At 35.7% G+C, this 21,476-nt stretch overlaps 1 protein-coding gene and 1 long non-coding RNA gene across 5 annotated transcripts; one reads left to right on the top strand and one right to left on the bottom strand.

The window, feature by feature from the left end:
- Positions 1–1,935: 1,935 nt before the first annotated feature.
- On the bottom strand, positions 1,936–6,588 carry LOC127945986 (uncharacterized). Of its 3 annotated transcripts, none has more exons than XR_008150988.1 (6): positions 6,286–6,588; positions 5,462–5,510; positions 4,836–4,983; positions 4,612–4,747; positions 4,193–4,320; positions 2,245–3,376 (listed from the first exon to the last, which is right to left on the bottom strand). It is a non-coding gene; the product is annotated as an uncharacterized LOC127945986 (long non-coding RNA). The 3 variants fall into 3 exon arrangements; XR_008150989.1 differs by having other exon boundaries at positions 4,836–4,980; XR_008150990.1 differs by lacking the exon at positions 4,612–4,747 and having other exon boundaries at positions 1,936–3,376.
- Positions 6,589–14,679: 8,091 nt separating this feature from the next.
- LOC127946577 (polycomb complex protein BMI-1-A-like) lies at positions 14,680–20,798 on the top strand. 2 transcript variants are annotated; one of them, XM_052543248.1, is made up of 10 exons: positions 14,680–15,067; positions 17,680–17,812; positions 17,913–18,009; positions 18,178–18,233; positions 18,319–18,369; positions 18,491–18,596; positions 18,819–18,861; positions 18,996–19,094; positions 19,315–19,395; positions 19,612–20,798. In XM_052543248.1, exons 2-10 carry the CDS (start codon positions 17,695–17,697, stop codon positions 19,930–19,932), a joined length of 972 nt encoding a protein of 323 aa, XP_052399208.1. In that variant the 5' UTR covers positions 14,680–15,067; positions 17,680–17,694; the 3' UTR covers positions 19,933–20,798. The 2 variants fall into 2 exon arrangements, with proteins under 2 accessions (XP_052399208.1, XP_052399209.1); XM_052543249.1 differs by lacking the exon at positions 14,680–15,067 and adding an exon at positions 15,620–15,688.
- Positions 20,799–21,476: the final 678 nt, after the last annotated feature.

The following is a 21,476-nucleotide window of genomic DNA, read 5'->3' as shown; positions in this document are numbered from 1 at the left end:
AAACTAACAAAACCTACAAAATCTAAAATCTAATATTTTTCGAAGAGAAGCTCGTGCACATATATTTGTTTTAAGCAGGAGTAGGGGAACAAAGAGAACGTTTTGCGTTAAAGCGCGCATATGAAAGCCGATCCCTCACTCACCGCAGAGCTGCTCGGACCTCCGGCACTGGGAACTTGAGAGCTCGTGGTCCGCGTGAGCCTGATTGTAAAATGCTTTCATTTGTGCCGCATTAGGGGGAATTGCACAGAACTCCCCCTCAGAGCTTCAATAGAGAAGGAAACTTTGTCATTTTAGTTTAATTTGACTTGTTGAGAACATGATAAAACCCACTGATTGATGTGAATGTGTGTGTGTGTGTGTGTGCGCGCGCGTGTGATGAGTGCTGCAAAGAGAGGGTGAAAAACAAAGAAAACCCACATTAACATCTGACCAGACGAAGTTTCTATCATTTGTATCAGCACCTCTGAATACCGTGTTTCAGTGGTCTTTTATATGCATTGTTGTTTTCAGAGCCTAAAATTTGAATTATTTAAACCCAAGCTGACAAACTTTCACGACCACCTATAAACACAGGCAAAAACTCAGTGAACTATAGGCATAAATAAATATAAGAAGGTCGAAGAAAACACGCAAAATGTTTTTTTTAAAGCAATAAGAAAAATGCTAGGCCTACTTCAAATTTGGGTTAGCTATATTCGTAAATTCAAATTCATTAATGTAGTAAATTTAATAATGCTTAATTAATTAACTTTTATTATTTACATCGTCTTAAGTTTTTTCGTTTTGGTTTGCCTAGCCTACCAAATCAATTATTCAACTGACATAATACAAAGTAGCATTCTAAATAAAGTATTGAGGCAGCGTAGGCGACTAAGCAAATATGTCGGTAATAAACGGTATGTACTGGTGTCAAAAAATTTAACAATACAGTAGCAAGCCGGACTGTCTGAAGTTTAGATTGTGCAACACCATTCTTTGCTGGTTGTGAATTCCAACCATATTTCAGTTCTCCACTGTCCAGCCGTTTGGTCATTGTCCCTCATCACTGGCTTAGTATATGGCCATTACGGTCAAAAACACGACGTCTTTTCTGACTCAACGCCCACACTTATATCCCAGCACTGCCATCAAGCGGCCACTGCTGCTTATTCTATCACGAGTATGTTAGTCTGCGCGCGGGTCTGCGGCCTACGTGTGATATCCGCGCGAAAAATGGAATTTAATGATTTTTGGAACGTGGTTTCGATGCAACGAGGAAACATAATTTTAATCCATTAGATAGAATGAGGTTAAAATTAAGGGAAACAATGGACAGTTATTTTAAAAACGTTTCAGAATAACCCACTCTTTGACAAAATAGCCCTAAATGAGCGATAATTCAAAATATATAGGCTATATATATGATTTATTTTTGCCTGGTCAAATTTCACAACTCATTTTTATCTTTACAAACTGTTGTTTTGATTGATAGAGGGCAAAACATTTTATAATTAAATATTTATGATCGATAACATACTAGGCCAAGACTCACTCTCTGAAAACGAAACCACGTCCAGACACAAACACAGTTAGGCTGTTTAAACCACACCGTACCATGTTGTTGTTGTTTTTTTTCTGCATCCAGAATGTTGCTATCTCTACCAATCAAAAGTCAACAGCTTGAAGGTCAGCTACATTTCCGGAATCACAAGAGGCCTCCCCTCCTTAAGGTTAAAACTGACAGCTAGCCTAATTGAGTGTATACTTTGTATTATAAGTTGTGCATTCGGCCCATTGTTACCCAACCGTTTTAATACGGAGATAGAAAGCAACCTGCTCGAGAACTGTTGACTGGAGGGGAAGGGCTCGCGACACTAACTTTTGGCACTGTGCCCACACTGAAGGAGTAAGAGCAAGGGGTTGGCACGAAGAGCCATAGGATTTTCCCACACTCTAAAAAACACTGGGTTAAAAACAACCCAAATTGGGTTGTTTTTAACACAACTGCTGGGTAAATATAGGACAGAACCCATATGGGGTTAAACTAACCCAAGAAGTTGGGTTATTAATTTTAACCCAGCAAATGGGTTGTTTTTTCTACCCAAAAATTGGTTATTTTTACAAAAATAATGGGTTAATTTGATTTCATAAATGGGTTATATTTTCAAAGGAATTTTTATTCCTTTTAACATTAAATATACCACATAATAAACAAACAGGACAACATTGTATTATCTTTATTTTTCTTTCAGCATATTACACTTTGTAATTACACTTTTTTATGCATTTAAAAAATAATTCATATTATTTTTAATCCATATGCTCATGAAATTCATGAACTCCAAAAAACCTCAAGGTTTTTTTTAAATATACAAATAAATACTTATTTTTAAATAATCCATATGCACCTGAAATTAAAACTAAAATACTTTACCTCAAGAACTGTTTGTTACAAAGCACATTTGTTTTAAGTCTACATTATGGACCTGTTGTTTTAAGTCTACAAAATGAACACAAAAATAAATCTATGAAATACAACGTATTGGCAGTAAAAGATTTCTACATAAAAATGTAATTGATAATCAGTACGCATAAAGTAATACTCTTCCTCAAGCAATAAAACAGTTGTTTATACAAAAAAAAAACAGAACAAAAATCTCATGTGCAAATAAAACTTAAACTAAAATACTACTTCGTGTTCTTGAACCACTGTTTGTTCAAAGAACCTCTTATAATCTACTTGCAAGAATGTAGTGCCCATTGCAAAAAATTCACTGTTGGGGATTCACTTCCCTCCAACTCAAAAATATTATGAATAAACTCCCTAATATAGAAACAATGTTTCGGTTAGTTTACATCAAAAACATAAAACGATTTGAAACATACATTTACTGTCCCAATGAAGTGAAGTGAAAGTGATGTGACATTCAGCCAAGTATGGTGACCCATACTCAGAATTCACGCTCTGCATTTAACCCATCCGAAGTGCACACACACAGAGCAGTGAACACACACACACACTGTGAACACACACCCGGAGCAGTGGGCAGCCATTTGTGCTGCGGTACCCGGGGAGCAGTTGGGGGTTCGATGCCTTGCTCAAGGGCACCTAAGTCGTGGTATTGAGGGTGGAAGAGAGCACTATACATTCACTCCTCTCACCTACAATTCCTGTCGGCCCGAGACTCGAACACACAACCCTTAAATTGCGAGTCCAACTCTCTAACCATTAGGCCATGACTTCCCCTTAAACAATAGTTCTTTGTTCCAAAGCTTCTCCTGCGAGGATGACAAATGCCCGCGACGCAATGTGTCCATTTTCAAGTTACAGGACATAAGGGTAAGGTCTTGATGCTTCAGCCTGCTGGAGGTACTCCACCATATTTGTTCCAACCTAAAGGACAGATAATGCAAATGAATAAAGGTGAAACAGAATGGGAGTGTCAGGGGTGTGGGTATGGGTGGTGGGTTGGGGATTCATTCGAAACTGTTTATTCAATCAAGCAGTCTTTAGAAACAATAGGTCTTGTATAGGCAGAGCTTTGGATGAGGCAAAATACCTGAAAATTATTACAGCTTGATCTGGCCCACTTTGACAGAGCCACTGACAGGGATGCTAAGCAAGTCAAAAGAGTTTTGGTAACACTTGAAATACTTTAATTTTACTTTAATTTCTACATTTAATATTCTGCCCTACAAAAGCAAAAGACCTTAACTTGCTAGAGTGTGAAACTGAAAAAAAAAGACTTTTTTTTTATCTGTCTAGTAAAATTAATTATAGCTAGGACACTAGAAATTTGCCAGTAAGATGTTTTAGTAATGAAAATTATCTACAGAAAAAAAAATTGTGAGCTCAGACTTATTTATCCAAGATACATTATAAATTAAATTACAAAGTTCTTATGGAGCATATCTTGTCAACATGTTACTATATATAAGACTGGAATAACGATGTTGGACATTCAGCTTTGATCACAAAAAAAAATGTTCTTAATATATTCAAATAGCAAATATTAATTTATTGTAACAATATTTCACAACATTACTATTTTTGCTGTATTTGGATCAAATAAATGCCTTTGTAAGCAGAAGAGACTTAATTTTAAAACATTTAAAAAATCATACCGATCCCAAACTTTTGAATGGTAGTGTATTCAACCTGGTGAAGTCATTAAATGATTGAAGTAAATTTCTGTAAAGTCGTACTTACAGGCTGAATGTCAATGAAAGCTTTTTTGCTTTCATCAATGCTGGGTCGGACTGTTTTTCTGCCAAATTTGTAGGGTGGAGGTAGAAGCAAAACAGGTAATAGCTTTAGTGCAAGATTTCCCTTTGCATCTGTAGGAAAATAATATTACATTCATCAACACTAGTAAAAACAGTAGCGGGTTGTCATTGAGAATATAAGGCCAGATTTACTAAACAGGTCAAATTAGCGTGAGTCCAAAATCCCATAAAAGTGTAGACTGAAGTGTAAAGTTGTGCTGTTGATCCACTGACAATATGCAAATAAAAAAAAACACAGATTTTTTTCATCACTGCATTTCTATAGTAATCCTGACAGTACTATGGTGAAAGCTATTAGTAAATCTGGCCCATAATATCAAAATATTGTAGAAACATTTTAACCTTCTGTCATTTCTTCAGCTGTACATGAAAGCTTTGCTTCTCGCTCACAAAAAGCAAGATCCTGTCAGTATACCAGCCATTTTTCAAACAGTTTTGGGGCTTCATCTTAATGTAAAATGTGAAAGTCCTGTGCAATCTAAAAGCAAAAATAACAAAAAAAACTTCTCAAAAAAGACTTAATCTAACTCATGTTACCATATGACAAAGACATTATGTTAACATACCATGCCTGAGGTAGTTAGCCGAGGAAACTCATGGAGGACCTCAAACATATTTTTCAGATGTACTGTTCCACCTGGCTGATGGGCTGTGTGTTGTTTCTCAGCCATTGTTTAATTTCCTCAGCTCTCTCTTCAGATACGGTTGATTCTACTGGACAAAGAAATAGCAATGCTGTTAATCAAATAGAGGCTTATGAACATTTTTTACATGTAAAAGGATTAGTTTCCATAAAAACAGAAATACTCTTCAGAGCTTTTCAACACTTTAACTAGTAAATCCTGGATGTTTCTAAACTCCATGCAAACTGATTCCTGAATTATACTGCTTATACATTTCACTTTGCTCATAATTTGCTCACAAGTCGTTCCAAACCAGTAAGACCTCCGTTCATCTTCGGAAGACAGTTTCACAGTCTCACGGGTTTGGAACAACATGAGGGTGACTTATTAATGACATAATTTTGATTATTGGGTGAAGTAACGTTAACCCTTTAACTAAACGGGTATAACCACAATAACGTTACCGGATCTTTTTAATAATAGTAACAGCTGTTTTTTTATGGTTTATGGTCATTTTATTATGATCAATGTATGGCAATCATTCAAATTAGATGAGATAAAAGTGTCACCTCCAGCTAAAGGCTGTGGATTTGCCACCACGGACAGTCAAGAGCAGGTCTGAGGGGAAAAAACAATATATTTTAGTCCAAGATTAATTGACACTTACCTGGATTTCAAATAATAATACATTTATTAAATGAATAAATGATTAGAAATGTATTTTTATTGTAAAAAAAAAACCGAAACGCATCAGACAGAAAAAAAATAGGTAACGTTATCTCTGGTGCTCGCAAATGCAGGATGCTTTATGATCTATCATATAACGTTAAGTGATAATTTAAAATCAGAATGGGACATTTTTGCCAATCTGTAACGATTCAATGATAAAAAGACCAATACAAACCTTTATTTCACCAGAAAAAAAGGCTGAAGTCAGTTTGTTTTTAAAATATTTTCTCCTGTAACGATCCAAAATATGCCCGCGACAGATGACCCAAAAATTGGGTTGTTTTGGCTTAGCACTGCATGCAGTAAGATGGGGGATGGGCAAGTCAAGGAATGCACGTTTACATCACATTGATCTCGTGGCATTGAAATTAATTGACTTAATGGACTTTGAAGTAAATTATGTCATTTAACAGTTAAGAAGAAACGTAAGACTTTGACAAAAGGGTCGTTTAACACATAAAAACTGAAGAAAACGTATTTACTATCCAGCAGGCATTACCAGCAAACCAAAACGAGCGAATCTGGCGGTGCATTTAATGTCATGTAAACGTGACTGTTGTCGCACATTTCTTTGCCTTTTTATCGCTCGTTCGCTCATTATTATGTTATGTGTGTAAATATGTTTAAAAATACATGTCAAATGTATAAATATATTGATACGCACCTTATTTCTCCAAATATTACAGCGTGTGTGTGGCATCCACCTCCACCTCGAATTCAGTCAGCCCGCGCTGCGCTGATCCTGCGCGGAGTTGATTTGACCCAATGAGCTGGGTTATTGCGTCCGAGTGGGGGAGGGGGTGCATTGATTCAGCTCTCAGTGAAAACGACCCAGAAAATAACCCAGCGGTTGGGTTACATAGAACTACCCAAAAACTACCCAAGACTGAGAAAATAACCCAAAAAATTTACCCAAATGGCTCAACCCAGCACTTGGGTAGAAAAAATAACCCAGGATTTTTTAGTGTGCATAACTCACTAATAAACTGCCACAATTCACAGGATGAAGCAACACAACGGCTTGTAAAACGGAGGGGGCAAACTCATTATAGTACCAGTGGGAGAAGAGCAAACGTGTATTTTATTATACGTTCAGTCTTGGAAGTGGTAAGTGAACAAATAACCCTCACGAGCCGGAGTTAAACGCTCTGCCAAAGCAAACAGGATTATTGTGGGTTAAGCCTATAGGCATCATTCTTCGAAGATTCACATAGGTCTTCACAAAATCTAGCTTCTTAGATCGACGACGGGATCACATACTTATTTAAATAAGCCTGTGGTTTGAAAGCAAAGTTCTTATCTCGAAAAAAATTACTCGAGGAAATGAAAATGTGTACATACCGACAGAGGCAACAATTAACGTTTCTTCATATCCATTTTCAGTTTTAAGCCTATACTTTTATTTCCAAAACAACTGGAGTTAGCGAGGTAGCCTACATTGAAGATTCAGAGAACATTGTGAAGAACAAGACGTGTCCTTTCATCCTTATATTTAATATAACATGATGCTCATGTTTAGTGGTCGCTTATGAACTGACATAACTTCCATGAAACCAATAACTAAACTTCCCTCTCGTGTCTTAAAGGAGACGTAACGAACGATTCTAGCTCACAATGCAGCCAACTCTCCGTCTTTACACCGAAGATCGACAGAGCTGTCGTTTTATGCTGAAGTTGATTGACGCTTTTGTTCTCACGAGACATGTCCTGACAGATATTCTGACATAACTGAAAAGAAAAAATTAAAATAAAAATCATACAAAACAAATGTTTTGCAGTTTGTTTTATTTTTTACAGAATTCATTAATTTATTGTACAACATTGACAAACTGTAAAACTTCCTTTAAACTTTTTTAGTATTCTTATATCTCACTGAAAATTGTTTCTGATATGTATTTTCTTCTTCTTCCTGGATTAATTTTTTTAGCCTATCTTATAACTATTATCTATTTTCTTATTTATCATTATCTTAAACAATTAACATTTATTCTATAGGCTAAATATTGTCTTCCCCGAATGCTAAGATTCTCTTAATAAGAGTCACTTCAAGATTAGTTAAATTGTCAAGGCTGTTATATAAAAGTGTATTTTATCAGAAGCCCAGCAAGTTCAAAAAGGAAAGAAAAACGTTTAAAAGGTAATCTGGACTGTGAATACGTGGCTTAACACACGATTTCTTTATTATAAAACATGTGTCACGCGAAAATCATGTTAGAAAAGCAAAATAAATCAATCATTTATTTATTTGATTTAATAAAAAATGCAAAAATGGATTTTACATTTTTTGTTTAGCATATTTTTGTTTATTTATATGGGATCTCGTATATTGTTGAATATTATTGCTTTTCTCTTTAAATGAGAGACTTAAGAGCAGCGTTGTCAAAACATAAATTTCATTCAGGGATTTAACGATTTTTATATTAAACTAAATATTTGTTGACTTCAAATTGTGGTTTAAGACTTTAATTTTCATTTACGAAATTTCTCAAATAAAAAGGAGCAGTACATAAATATGTAACCTCAATAAACAATGTCTTTTCATTTCAAAGAAACCCTGCAGTACCAAGCGAAATAAAATTGCTTGGACTAGGATATTTGATCTTTCGTTTGAACATTTTTACACTTACCTTGTTCACTGCCAATTTTCTCTCAACTTTATAGAGTATATTACAGTTACATCATAGTAATTTTAAAGCATTGCTATGTTTAATAATTTGCTATAGGCTCTTCTATTGACACTAGAGCTTTTGCTGTATGCTGTGAAAATCAATACAATTGTTATTTTTAAAACAGTCCATAGGCTAATAGCTAGGCTATTAAATATCTCCTCCCCCTAATAAAAAGCACCAGTGGCGCAAATGGTTAATTTAAACATACCCCAATTAGCATGAACTTTCTCTTAAACATTTGCTGCTAAAGAACCTATAACAGCTGGTTGTTTGGTATCTGATTTTATTTCTATGAAACATTTAATAAGTGCACGTCACATCCATTTTGTTGCACAATCTCTGGTCTGGGCTTTATCCAAAATGGCCGCTGTTCTGTTTGAGGGTTCGAAATATATATATATATATATACTATATATAATCTACAGTTAGCTGAATTGCATATTGAAATTCTTTTAGAACCACTTTACTGGTACTTTCCCTGTTGTATTCTTCTATGAGAAGTGACTGGAAGCGTTTGACATGCTGTCTTGAAGTGACTGTGAGCAGCTTCCTCTGAAATCACAAGGTCGATAGACAGATAGACAGATGTTTTATTTTTCTTCTACAGTTGGGTTGCTTCTTTTACTAAAACAAACTGGTTAATATGGGCCATTATGCATATTCTATAACCTAAGCCATTTGACCTCGGGGTGATAAAGCAAATAGCCTGCACCTATACTCTTCTACGTATTATAAAATCTTTATTTTTTCCCTTTTTCTAAGGCTTTTATCAAATATCATAAAGTTGCAAAGGTTTCCCGATTAATTAAAATGTTTTTATCCGAGTACATGCATGGTCCGATGTTAAAAAATATTAATTTATATATATATATATATATATATATATATATATATATATATATATATATATATATATATATATATATATATATATATATATATAATAACACAATGTATTGATATCGCATGATCAGTTTAAGAAAATGGTTGACCAGACATATATCAATAAAAATACATTAAAATGTAATATTATTAAACTATAAATTGTGAATTAAATAATAAGTAATAAATATTTTGTAGGCTATATAATAAATATATTCATAAATAATTATTACAAATAAATATAATATAATATAATAAATAAATATATATATCATTAAGGGTTACATAAAGGAATATTTTATTTAAATTAATAAAAAAAATTAACGAAATAAATACAAATAAACCTTTAGGACGTCGTCATTCATTCAGTATTTTCTTTTTAAAAGATTAAACATAATCTTTAAACAACTACTAATCTGATGAACATATATTCTCTCCACATTATGGAGAGAAGATCATCTGCAAACTTTTGTCTAACCTTGTCTTTTTTCTTTTCTTTTTTTTAATTGTAAGGCTTCGAAAATCTTGAACGAGACAAAAGAATCGTATTTATATACACAGTAAAATAGTTAGCACTTGTCTATTATATCTAAAAATCTAAGGTTATTCTTAAATAAGGAATAATAATTTAGTGCAACATTTATATTAATTAATATTTTAAAGCTGATTTTTAATTAACCACTACACAAATTATAAGTTCGATTTAGAGCCAAAATATAATAACAACGGGATGTCGCACGAGAAATTTGAGTTTTTAGAGTTTCTTGTGTTTTAAAGAACGTATAAACCACTAATCTGAACAACAATCTGAAATTTCTTTTATCTTTTTAAAGGATATAAATGGTAAAGAGAGTGACAGCTGTTAAATAATTGAAGAAGTTTGCGCTTTGCAAAATTTCAGTTCTTCCATTATTGCTTTTGGAAACTACCAGCTAGAGTAAAAGTAGATTTTTCTATATGTTGTAAAACAATATATATATATATATATATATATATATATATATATATATATATATATATATATATATATATATATATATATATATATATATATATATAAATAATTTGTAGTAAAATAAAAAGGTAGTGTTTAAGAGGAACTTAAGGTTTATCTTCCAAAGGAGACTTGGGCAGCTGCCAGAGATCGTCAGAATTGAGCATGTCAAGTGTTTTAACATGTTTTAACACTTAATTCGTTGAATCAGAAATCAGTAAGGAAGCTGCTCAAGAAGCTTTCTAATATAATGTGGAATTTAAACACGGATGCGCCGCGTCTGCCGCCAGACAAACGTCTACCAGCGGGCAGTAGGCTACTGGAAGCGCGGAATCTCGCTAGAGTCGCGTTGACAAGCATTTATATGCAAGAGCTTCTATCCTGGTTATAGCTATGTTAATAATATAACGCAAAACCGCCAGTATAGGCTTTTGCCCCGTGAATCAGTGTCTCCGTTCTCCGACAGTTCCAGTCCTCCTGAGATCAGCTGACGCGCTCATGTGACCGAGGCTCGCGAGACTGCTCAAAATGGAGTTTTCAGTGAATCAGTGATGAAAGGGCTTCAAACCCTGGTCGATCCAACTGTGTTCGACCTGAAATCATTTACGGTATTCAAGGAGGTCGCATTCGACAGTCTGGTCTCCCCTCGAGGCAAAAGCGTTCTAGGTGAAATGGTTGAGGTTTTTTTTTCTTTGTGCTGCATTGCTTCCGGTGCTTTGCAGACAAGAAGGAAGTCGCACTGCCGGAGTCCGTTGCTGATGCTATTTTCCAAGGCTTCACATCTTCTTTGTCACGTAACCACAAAGCTGTGCAAAGGCTGACAGACTGTGCTCGACATACTTGCCTGTGGCTTGCATACTGCGTTAACAGTGTAGTATTCAAAAAGAGCCCTCCGCTTAGCTGAATTAGCTATGGTGTGATAACCCGCATTCTTTTTTAAGAACTGAAATTTTATAAGGTTTCGTTCATATTTACTTGGTTATGGTCAAACCCTTTCATGTGGTAGCCTGCATGTCTTTCATCAACAGTATTTACTCATCTGCTCTAGTAATCCGCTATTTTTTTGTCTCTTATTTTTTCGCTTATACTTTTTTTCTTCTCCTTTTGTATATAGGCCTACGCTTACTACGTTTGTATTGTCAAAGCACTGTTAGATTAATTTGGTCAGATCAAAACAACGCTGTCTCTTGTAAGCCTTCTCTCTCTCTCTCTCGTCTCACCCACCTACAAAAGCTTCTATTGAGAGCAATTTTTAATCTTTTTCAGGTCACCCAGAATTGAAGCACATTGATCAGACTATACCTTGAAACACTGTCATGTTAATAAGAATCCAGATAAATCAACAATTGGGTTACATGATCAATGGTATTTTTAAGATCATATAAAACTGTTAAGCACTTTATTTTACTCTTTTATTCTAAAATATCGTGTGCTGTTTTAGCTCGTTTCTTGAGGAAGTCAGGTTCTTGTATGAGAGAGTCGACACATTTTATATTTTATTCCAGGTTGATCAATGTTTTGTATGCCACTGTTCCGTTTCCTCTGAATAAAATTACAGTTGCATAAGCTATATTAAATATTTATTTTCTTTTAGAAAAGCAAAAGACCATTTGAAATCTTTCTCATCAAGGTGAGAAATTGTATTTATATATATATTTTGTAAAATACGTCTGTTACATAAGTAGCCTGTTTATTTGCTGGAATTTTAGCCTACTAGTTTGTTTACCACAACCAATTCAGTAGTGACCTTTTCCTGTTTGCAGAGTGTAAAATCTAAATGTGTGTAACTTTAAGTAGCCTATGTCTGCAGCGATAGGCTTTGTTTATATAACATTTATTTATTTATTTATTATTTTTTTTACTATAATCCTTTATGGTCCTTAGCATTGATACATGTCCTCCCCATATAACTGATGCTGAATGGCGTCTTAAGTGTTGTATAAAGGTACGAGGTTTCTAGCCTATTAATTAGTTAGTGTTTCTAATACTTCATTATCTCATAACCGTTGTTTTCTCGGCAGAATAGTCAATCAGCCGTCCTACCTGATTTCCTTAAATACCGAGGAATGTAATTGTAGATACATAGGCCTAGGCTAATATATGTCCAGTAATTGTTGTTGTTTTCTTCACTTTGAATAAATGTTGGTTACTTCTGCAGACGGCTGGCGCTTCTTCTGTAATTGATTTTAGTTGCACCATGGAGCAACTTCAGGTATTTACTGAAAACAACAAAGTTGCATTATCATTAGTTTGCATTATCCTCAAGTAATTATTAAGGAAAATTTAACAGGACATGGTTTATGCTACTTCGTTGATTAAGTTTTTTTTTTTTTTAAGCCTGGGTAATCTAGGCCTTACACGGTTTTATTGTTTGAGTAATGTTATTTTATAAGCAGCAGAGCCTCCATATAGAGGCTATTTTATCTTCCTACAGTTACATTTTGTAGGCCATCTTCATTTTACAAGAAGTCCTGTCAAAAGAAACATAGGCTACAGACAGATGCAATTGAAATAAATAATTAAACAGTTAACCATTTTTTTTATTATTAGGGTACTGCCCATTAATTGATATAACCCATTAATTTTATTTTAAGATAGCTGAAACTGAAATGTCAGCTTTGGCTTTCTGCCTCTGGAAAAGGCTGCTTAGCAATTTTATTATCTTAGTCATTACACAGATGCTTGTGTTTGTCGTAGGGGTGACACAATGGTGAATTGTTCGAAAGATAGTCATAAAATTCTCATGCACTCAATCATGGTCACATCACATATGCCAATAGCTTACTTTTTTAATCGTCCCAAAAGTTTTAACAGACTTGAAACCGGAAGGATGTCACTGCGTAAAAATAAAATGATGACCGAAATTTTAATTTTTACAATTTTCATTTTATGATCAAGGTTGACTGATTGACTGTTAAATGCAATAATAATAATAATAAACTAGGCCTATTAAAAAATAAATAAAATAAAAGAGCTGTTTTCTCATGTGAGGGTGTTAATCCATAATGTTATTAACTTGTTTGCATAAAACTTAAAGCTTGTGAGGGGTAGCCTACGATGAAAACCAACTGAGCATCTTTAAAAGAAATAATTATTTTTTGTGTGCTTTATTTCCAATTGGCATGAGACAACCGCATAAACTGCATATACGACTATATTACATTAACAGTGTTGCAGTATAATTGTAATTTTATGTGTCCCCTTGACTTTGTGAAATACTAAAGGTGGGAATTAACATGTACACGTGTTTACTGGTGGATAATCTGGAATGTTTCAAGTTCAACTGTGTAAGGATTTGATTGGAAAAATGAAGGACGCAGCAAAAAGTCTCGAGAGGGCAACCCAGCCTTGATTCCTGGATCAATACATTTCGAATATCGAAAATGAACACGTCAAGCGTGGCTTTTTTCCTTCAGGACGCAGTGCCACATAAAAAAAAAGAAAAAGGATTCTTCTTGCAGACATACTATTCTGTAGCTTCTTTTCATAAATATTACAATAAAAACCGCAAACCTGTTTTGGGGTAATTATGTTTTAAAGCTCAGTCTGTCTTTGTTGATAAACGCATGTTTCCGAAGAAATCGACATTTGTCACAACTATGCGACAATATATAGTGTCTGACACCTGGATCCCCTGAAAACAATGCATTGTGTCTATATATGCTATAGAAAGAAGAAATTCTTTAAGTTGAGAGCCAGGACAGGCTTTTATATAATTTGTTGAAGTTGATGAGAATATGCGGAATGTTCCGCACGTCCTGATTTTGCTGAGTTACTCCAAAAATGTATTCTTGAACATAGCCCTACACCTAAACCTAACCTTAACCATGAGTAATCCCTAAAACCAGAGGAAATTATAGATTAATGACACTGGTGTACAAGCACCAAACAGTTATTTTAAGCATAAACTTCACAAAATCTATAAATTGGTTCTTCAAATCTGATTGGTTAATCAAAACATGTCTCACTTGGTAAAATCAGGTTCTGCGTTATGTTCCCCTGCGAAATTGAGTCATATTTGTAGTAGCAAAATAGCACTTATTTTCTTTAGGGAACTCCCGGCCATAAGTGGAACGTGCGCAGACTTCTTATTGTACTGCCCTGTGCGTTACATTCACCACCATGAATCAATTTAGAGCAGACTATATGGTAGTAAATAGCTTACTATGTCTGAACATGTGATTGGCTAATCTACGAACTGCTTACTCAACGCATTCGCGCTATTTAGTTTAACCTATTGTCTGAATAGATGTGACTCGGGTATTATGGTAAGTTGATAATGTCTCAGTTATGAGTTACATTCTTCAAAGCTGTTGAGGGATATTTTTGCAGAGAAACGTTGCAAACGGTTCAAAACTGACCTATAAGAACCTGTCCAGTTGTGTAACCCTTACAAGCTGGGCTGCGGTCAAAAAGACTTTGACACACATTTCTTTGTTATTTGCTGAACGCGATCAGCGCTGAATACACCGACACATATTCCCAGGCCACCCTTAAGGAATGAGATCACGTGACGCACTGGGCGGTCGAACTACAAGCCATTTTGGGGACGGTGTCAGTTTCCACTGAACCATCAGCGCAGCGTTTTTCGAAGAGAAGACTGAAGGCGCTAGCCTAGAGAAAACGCACATCAGCCTGGCCGTTTTATTGGCGGGAGGTCTACATTCAAGAGCGCTTACAAATCTGCAACTGAGCACAGCACACACATCGACAAGCGGACCATTTCGATTTTTTTGTATTACTGAAATGCGCCCTGCTCCGCTGTTCTCTTATTGCAATTGACAGCGTCTGCAGCCCTTTTCAAGATGGCCGCTTGGCTCGTATTCATTTTCTACTGATCGACTCCTAACTTTCATTGTCTAACCACCTCCAGGCTCGACTCTTCGGTCCAGCTCAGTAAGGTATGTGTCGTTCGATATCTTCCCTTACAAATGTCTAATTTCACACCCTGTGCTCTACATGAATCTGTGTTTTTGTGAGAGTAAAATGGAGACGTGTGTTAAAGTGGATGCGGGAACTGACAGGCTCGCGGACACAGCACTGGCTCCGTCTCTCCGCGTGCTTTTAGATTTGAGTTATTTTATATAGTAATATCGTAACCTGTCTGTGAGAATGATTCCTGGTCTGTTGTATGATATTCAGTTATTGGCATCATTATGTTTACTTGGGGTTTCTGGCCGTATGAAACGGTTTAGTTTGTAATGAATCCTGATGTTCACGCGAAAACGGGTAGAAACGGGTCGACTGTTCATGTAAGGCGGGTTTCTAAAGGATTTTTTGTTTATTGTCCCACTGAGCAGTTATCCGATTTTATAGATATGGAATGTGTATGATGTTTACGACCGGGTAAACTCATTGTTTTGTTGAATTGTACCTATTTGTGCGTTTTCTTAACTTAAATTTACACTGTAACCTAAACGTGTCCTGTTGTCGGACAGGACAAAGGTTTCAGCTGTTGACTGCAAACATCCACGACACCGATGATGTGTGGTTGACAAAACAACAAGTATTTATGATCTCAGGTACTTATTTAACGTATTGAATATGGTTTTTGGTAGCTTCTTTCATTTGTCCGACTGACCTGAAGAATGCTTCTCTAGACAGTGGCTCACACGAGCTTTGAATGGTTCTTATAGGCTATCAGTTCTTTAGACTTCGACAAACACATTTGTCGAAGTACTGTACTTTACCATTCAGATAAAAATAATAAGCTCAAAAAATAAGGCTAATCGCGTATTTATATATCTAATGTAATGTAAGGTAAGCTAAGCCTTCCTGTGGTTTGTCATGTCAAGAAGAAAATATAATTTAGTATTAAACTTGGTCGGCGTCTTGTTTTAGAATCCTTTATAAGCCTATTTTTAAGAATAACAAGGTTTTTTATTTGCGCATATGTGTCTTAATTTAGAAACCGCAATGTGTATAGCCTACCTGAGACTTGGGTAAATAATTTTGTTTAAAATAGAATGTCTCTGACTCCCTGTGGTTGTGAATGTCAGAGCTAAATGCAAAGTGACGTGTTATTTCTAATACTGATGGCTTTAGCACGGTCTGTCAACATTTCGAGTCTTCTGTCATCTGCTTAATCAGGTGGATTTTTCGTTGTGGTAACGTAACCTGTATTAATCGAAATAGGCCAGACAGTGCTTTGTAAACTCGCCCTTTCTCACGTGGCACAATTCATATAGCCTATAAGGGTCATTTCCTCCTGTTATTTATTATAACATAGCCTACAGCACCACCATCACCAGAATGCTTGTCTAGTCAGAGTTCAAAAAGTTTGTGGTTTTGATTTCATAACCAACCGAAAGGCTTTTGGCAGTGGTGAGAACAAACAGCACTGTCAGTTCTATTTGGCTGGTGGATATTTTACTAAATAAATGTTAAATCATGAACGTCTTATTTAATAAGCAATGGCCCAGGCTGACTTAGCCTAGCTTATTTTTCATCTGTATAGTGGTTAGAAAGTTGTCTTGAAGGCTTTATATTCATCATAATGTTTGTTTTCCACTCACGTGAAGAAATCCGAATTAGTGTCGGTTTTCTGGTGTGTTCTTAAAATCGTTTTGTGTATGGCTTTATTTCCAATTGCCATACCTAGATGACATCACCATTTAATGCATGATTATCTCACAACAATAATCATCAAAATGCATAAAATGCGATAACCATCTGTTGGTATGCTTCATCCAGTTTCAGAAGTCTACACGTAGTCGCTAGCCTCCTTGAAAGTTAGCTTAGGCTAATCGTTTTCACATTGTAGTGAGCTCCTTCAGTGCTTCATAACACTTGTCTTCGGCTCTCAGCGAATGCCCCGACGTAATAAGGTGCTTCAAAAACAGGATTTGTGACAAACGGAAATTAACCTCATACATAGCAACGTATGACGATAGTCATGATGTCAAATGGGTAGCCTATCAGTTTAATGCAAGGTGCATTCATGGGCAATGAACGACTGCGACAACATTAGTGATCCAGGAGGGAGAGACTGCCAAAGAAAAGCGGAGATCAGCATCATCAATAACATTGTCTTTTATTTCAGATCTTTATGCGAGGTTTTAAGATCCTCTGTAATTTTAAAAGAACGCTTTAACATAGAATGGGCGAGATTTTTGTCTTAACTCGAAATTTGCGCGTTCACGCTATTCTACGTGGAACGTTCAATTACAGCTGCTTGGTACGTTGCCATGTTACGCTGCTTTAGTTGCTATAGAAACCGTCAGAAGTGTTCGTCCCATAGTTCATGTACGTAGACTGTCCTCAGGACCGATACGTTGTGCAGTGTTACGTCTGTTTTGTCGTGTTGTGTCTGTTAACTGGCTTTGCTGCGATATAAAGATCGTTTCACAGTACAGAAGCCCCGTGTGTAAGAGATGACTTAAAAATTGCGCCAGTTCACGCAACATCCCATAAATACTAACTTAAGTCTTAATTATTATTTTCACTATGGCCGTTGTTTGTAGTTGCAAAACGTATTTTGATAAATTGTCATCATATTTCGATGCACCTGCAGGGTCGTTTCCATCCCATGACGATGCATCGTACAACAAGGATCAAGATCACGGAGCTCAATCCCCATTTGATGTGTGTCTTGTGTGGTGGATATTTCATAGATGCAACAACAATCATAGAATGCTTGCACTCATGTGAGTATATGAGATGTGCTGCTCTATTTTCTTTAGGTTTATTTGAATATGTGCAACACATCCTGACAATGTGTCTGATCCACATTTCTCTGATCCTCAGTTTGTAAAATGTGCATTGTCCGGTACCTGGAAACCAGTAAATACTGTCCCATATGTGATGTGCAGGTCCACAAAACAAAGCCACTTCTCAATATTCGGTAACCTTTTAAAATCACTGTCTGTTCCATCTTTCCAAAGAGTTATTTATAGTAGCGATCATCTAAAAATCAAGACATCTTGTTTGTTCCTATCTCAAACTCTGTATATTGTGTTTTCTGTTCATGTGATTAGATAAAAAAATAAAAATTTGACCCCTCCCCCCACAGGTCTGACAAAACTCTACAGGACATTGTATACAAGTTGGTTCCTGGTCTTTTCAAAAGTAAGTCAGTCACTGTAAAAGATTGGTTTTATTATTTGTAATTATTTACACATGCTTTGAACTGGAAATGTATTTTTCTGTGCAGATGAAATGAAACGGAGGAGAGATTTTTATGCTGAACACCCGTCTGTTGATGGTAAGTAAATGAATGCACTCAAGTAAATAAGTTAGGCTAACTGTTTGAACAGGCTCTTATGTAACCGTTTTATTCTAATTTTAAGCTGTGATTTCATCATTTGATTTTTTTTTTTTCAAAGTTGCAAATGGATCAAATGAGGATCGAGGAGAAGTTGCTGATGAAGACAAGCGAATCATCACAGATGATGAAATTATCAGTCTGTCAATTGAGTTTTTTGTTCAAAGGTACGTGATTGCCTATGTTTGTACAAGTGATTATTATTTTTTTCTGCCAGTTTATCTGTCTGGGCTGCTACAAGAGTTTTAAAAATGTGTAAATAAATACACTACATACATTTGAAGTGGCCATTCTTTAGTGTAATCTTAATGTTAAGGCATTTTTATTTGAATCCTGAAAAGTTATCATTTAGTGTTTCAATTACATCAATTATACTATTTATTGTTCAGGGCCCAACAGCAAGGCAGTGCAGATGAGAAGCAAAAAGAAGAGGTAATTAAGTAGTGCTTGCTGTTGCTGAAAGCCTTTTTTTCCTCTTGTTATGATGGTGACACAAATTATACCAATAGTAAAGCTTATCGGCAAAATGTATTTGTGTATAATTTATTTTATTATTAACAACATAGGTTCATAATAAAAGATACTTACAGTGCCCTGCTGCCATGACTGTGATGCATTTGAGGAAATTTCTGAGAAGCAAAATGGATATACCTCCTACTTTTCAGGTAATGTGATCTATTGCAGATTTAGTTTCCATTTCTGGCCTTTTTTAAATCCCTTTGTTTCAGTCGAAGTTTAGTATGTTCAGTGTTTCATCAAATAATACTTTTATAGGAGGAGGGTGCTGTTATTTATTTGCTGATCCGCATAATCCATTATGGTATGATATTGATTGATTGGTGCTTGGTTTTATTATTTATATGTTATTGTTCTTTGCACTAATAGATTGAAGTTATGTATGAGGATGAGCCTTTGAAGGATTACTACACATTAATGGACATTGCCTACATCTACACTTGGAGAAGAGTAAGTTCTCAAATGTTTTTCTGACTGTCAAATCTGACTGCTGAATCTTTACTTTACACACTTGGTCTTAAATCTCAAGGTAAGTGTTTTATTCAAGCAGGTAATTTATTTATCTCTTTTTTTTTTTTTGGTTCATTTGTGGAATGAGGATTTTCGTTGCTCAGCATCCACCGTTCAATAACAAGGTGCCTTCTGTTATTTTCGCACATTACATAGAATGGACCGCTGCCTCTGAAGTACCGCGTGCGGCCCAGCTGTAAAAAAATGAAGATTTCCCATCCACAAGATGGCGTGAACAATACAAACCGCTCTGAAAGCGACTCAGCCAGCGAGAAAGCTAGCAGTCCCGCTGGAGTTCCATCCACCTCCTCACCACTACCGAGTCCAAGCACACTGGTTCAGCCTTCACAACCTCATTTCACCCATATCTCCAATCCTATTAACGGCACGACGATGACAAGCCCAAATCGTCAGTTCAGCTTTGGTAACAAAGTGCGAAAGACAGCGCTCAACGGATCTTCCACATCGTCAGGATGATGAGGGACTACACGATGAAGCCAACGCCAGATATAATCCAGCTAATTCCATGCCAACGTAGTGTCATGTAGTTCCATTTCTTTCCGCATTATTATCGTTATATTCTACATGTAACTTTAACGTAGTGAAAATTACGCGCTTCATTCAACACATTGCTGGAATATCGGTTTGCCTGAGAACGTTAGAGGCCCATTTGATCGCAAAGTGGAGCGCAGAGCGACGGTTGAGGCATGTTCAGAATGCAGAAATGACTGAATTATACCTACCTTTTAATATGTTTTTACTTTCGCTCTACAGTTTTCCTAAACGAGTTACGTTATCTGTTGCTTGTATTTTACATGTGTATTATAATTTTCTTTAAAATCATGATTAAAAAAAGCATTTACTTTTCTGGGGTAGTAAACGTTCCTAGTATATTCTGGCCTTTGATAATGTATCAAAATGCATATATATAATAGTTCAAAATTAAAGGACAAAATACTATATTAGGACAGCGTGTTAAAAGGGATGAAGAAATGCAACGTTAAGTTGTAGTCTCCGTATTAATTTTTATTACTCAAAGTTCTTGGAAATTCAAGTGATTTGCTCCTCTTTGCCGGTTCAGGTTCCTCAGTTTGGTCTCGAGGTCATGCTCCAGTCCTGTATAGCATGCACATAGCCTATATTTCTCAGACTGCTTGCAAGCTACATAAACGAATTTGTCAGAAGACAAACAGCACTGTTATACCCCCAACCTCTCATTCTGGACAATATTTTGATGTCTTCAGTGTTCATTGTCTTATTGGTCGATTGTAGACTATTGACATCTATTGTATTGTGACTGTTGCACAGTAAAACATCTAAATAAAACATTTTACACTTTCAAATCGCCTTCTTGCGTTTCAATGCTGCTTCGAATCATAGCCTACAAAGAGAGAGAAATCTATATAAACCAAAAAATCTTCATGGATTTGCACAATATCCGAATATATTTATTTTATAGCTACAATGGCTATTATGGTGCAAAAGGTTGACGTTTTAGTATTCAATGGTACCTTTTTCCTTTCCAGTATTGGCTCATCTCTCAGCAGAATAAACCTCAAGAAATAAACATGAAAGTGTGGTGCAGTACAGAATAGCAGTTTTTTTTTATATTGACAAATAAAGACAGCCTACATACGTTATCGCGGATTGCAGTGTATTAAATGCTTGCGCGATAAACTGATAAGTCGCCTAGTTGATCTGGTTTGTTCACGGTCTAATACATTTAACCTCATGTTGTCATTTGTTGTGAAGAAGGTATTGTGAGGCAGGTGCTACAGACTTGACGAATTGTATCTCAAACAGATGACAAGTTTATAACCTATAGTCTGTGCAAAGTACCCAGTCAGACCTTTTTTTGTGCAAAGTACCCAGTCAGTCGTTAGAAACGGAGAATTTGCCGGTGATTTTCTCATTGAGGCGAGGAAAGTTTGACTTGATATGTAGCCACACTGATGTAATGACAACTTTATTTTTACGGGGTATGTAGTTTATCTGTTACAGATTTACTATAGGTTAGTAGA

Source organism: Carassius gibelio, chromosome A24, assembly GCF_023724105.1.
Source record: "Carassius gibelio isolate Cgi1373 ecotype wild population from Czech Republic chromosome A24, carGib1.2-hapl.c, whole genome shotgun sequence".
In the NCBI taxonomy this organism is placed as follows: domain Eukaryota; kingdom Metazoa; phylum Chordata; class Actinopteri; order Cypriniformes; family Cyprinidae; genus Carassius; species Carassius gibelio.
This window is presented reverse-complemented; position numbering and strand designations above follow the sequence as displayed.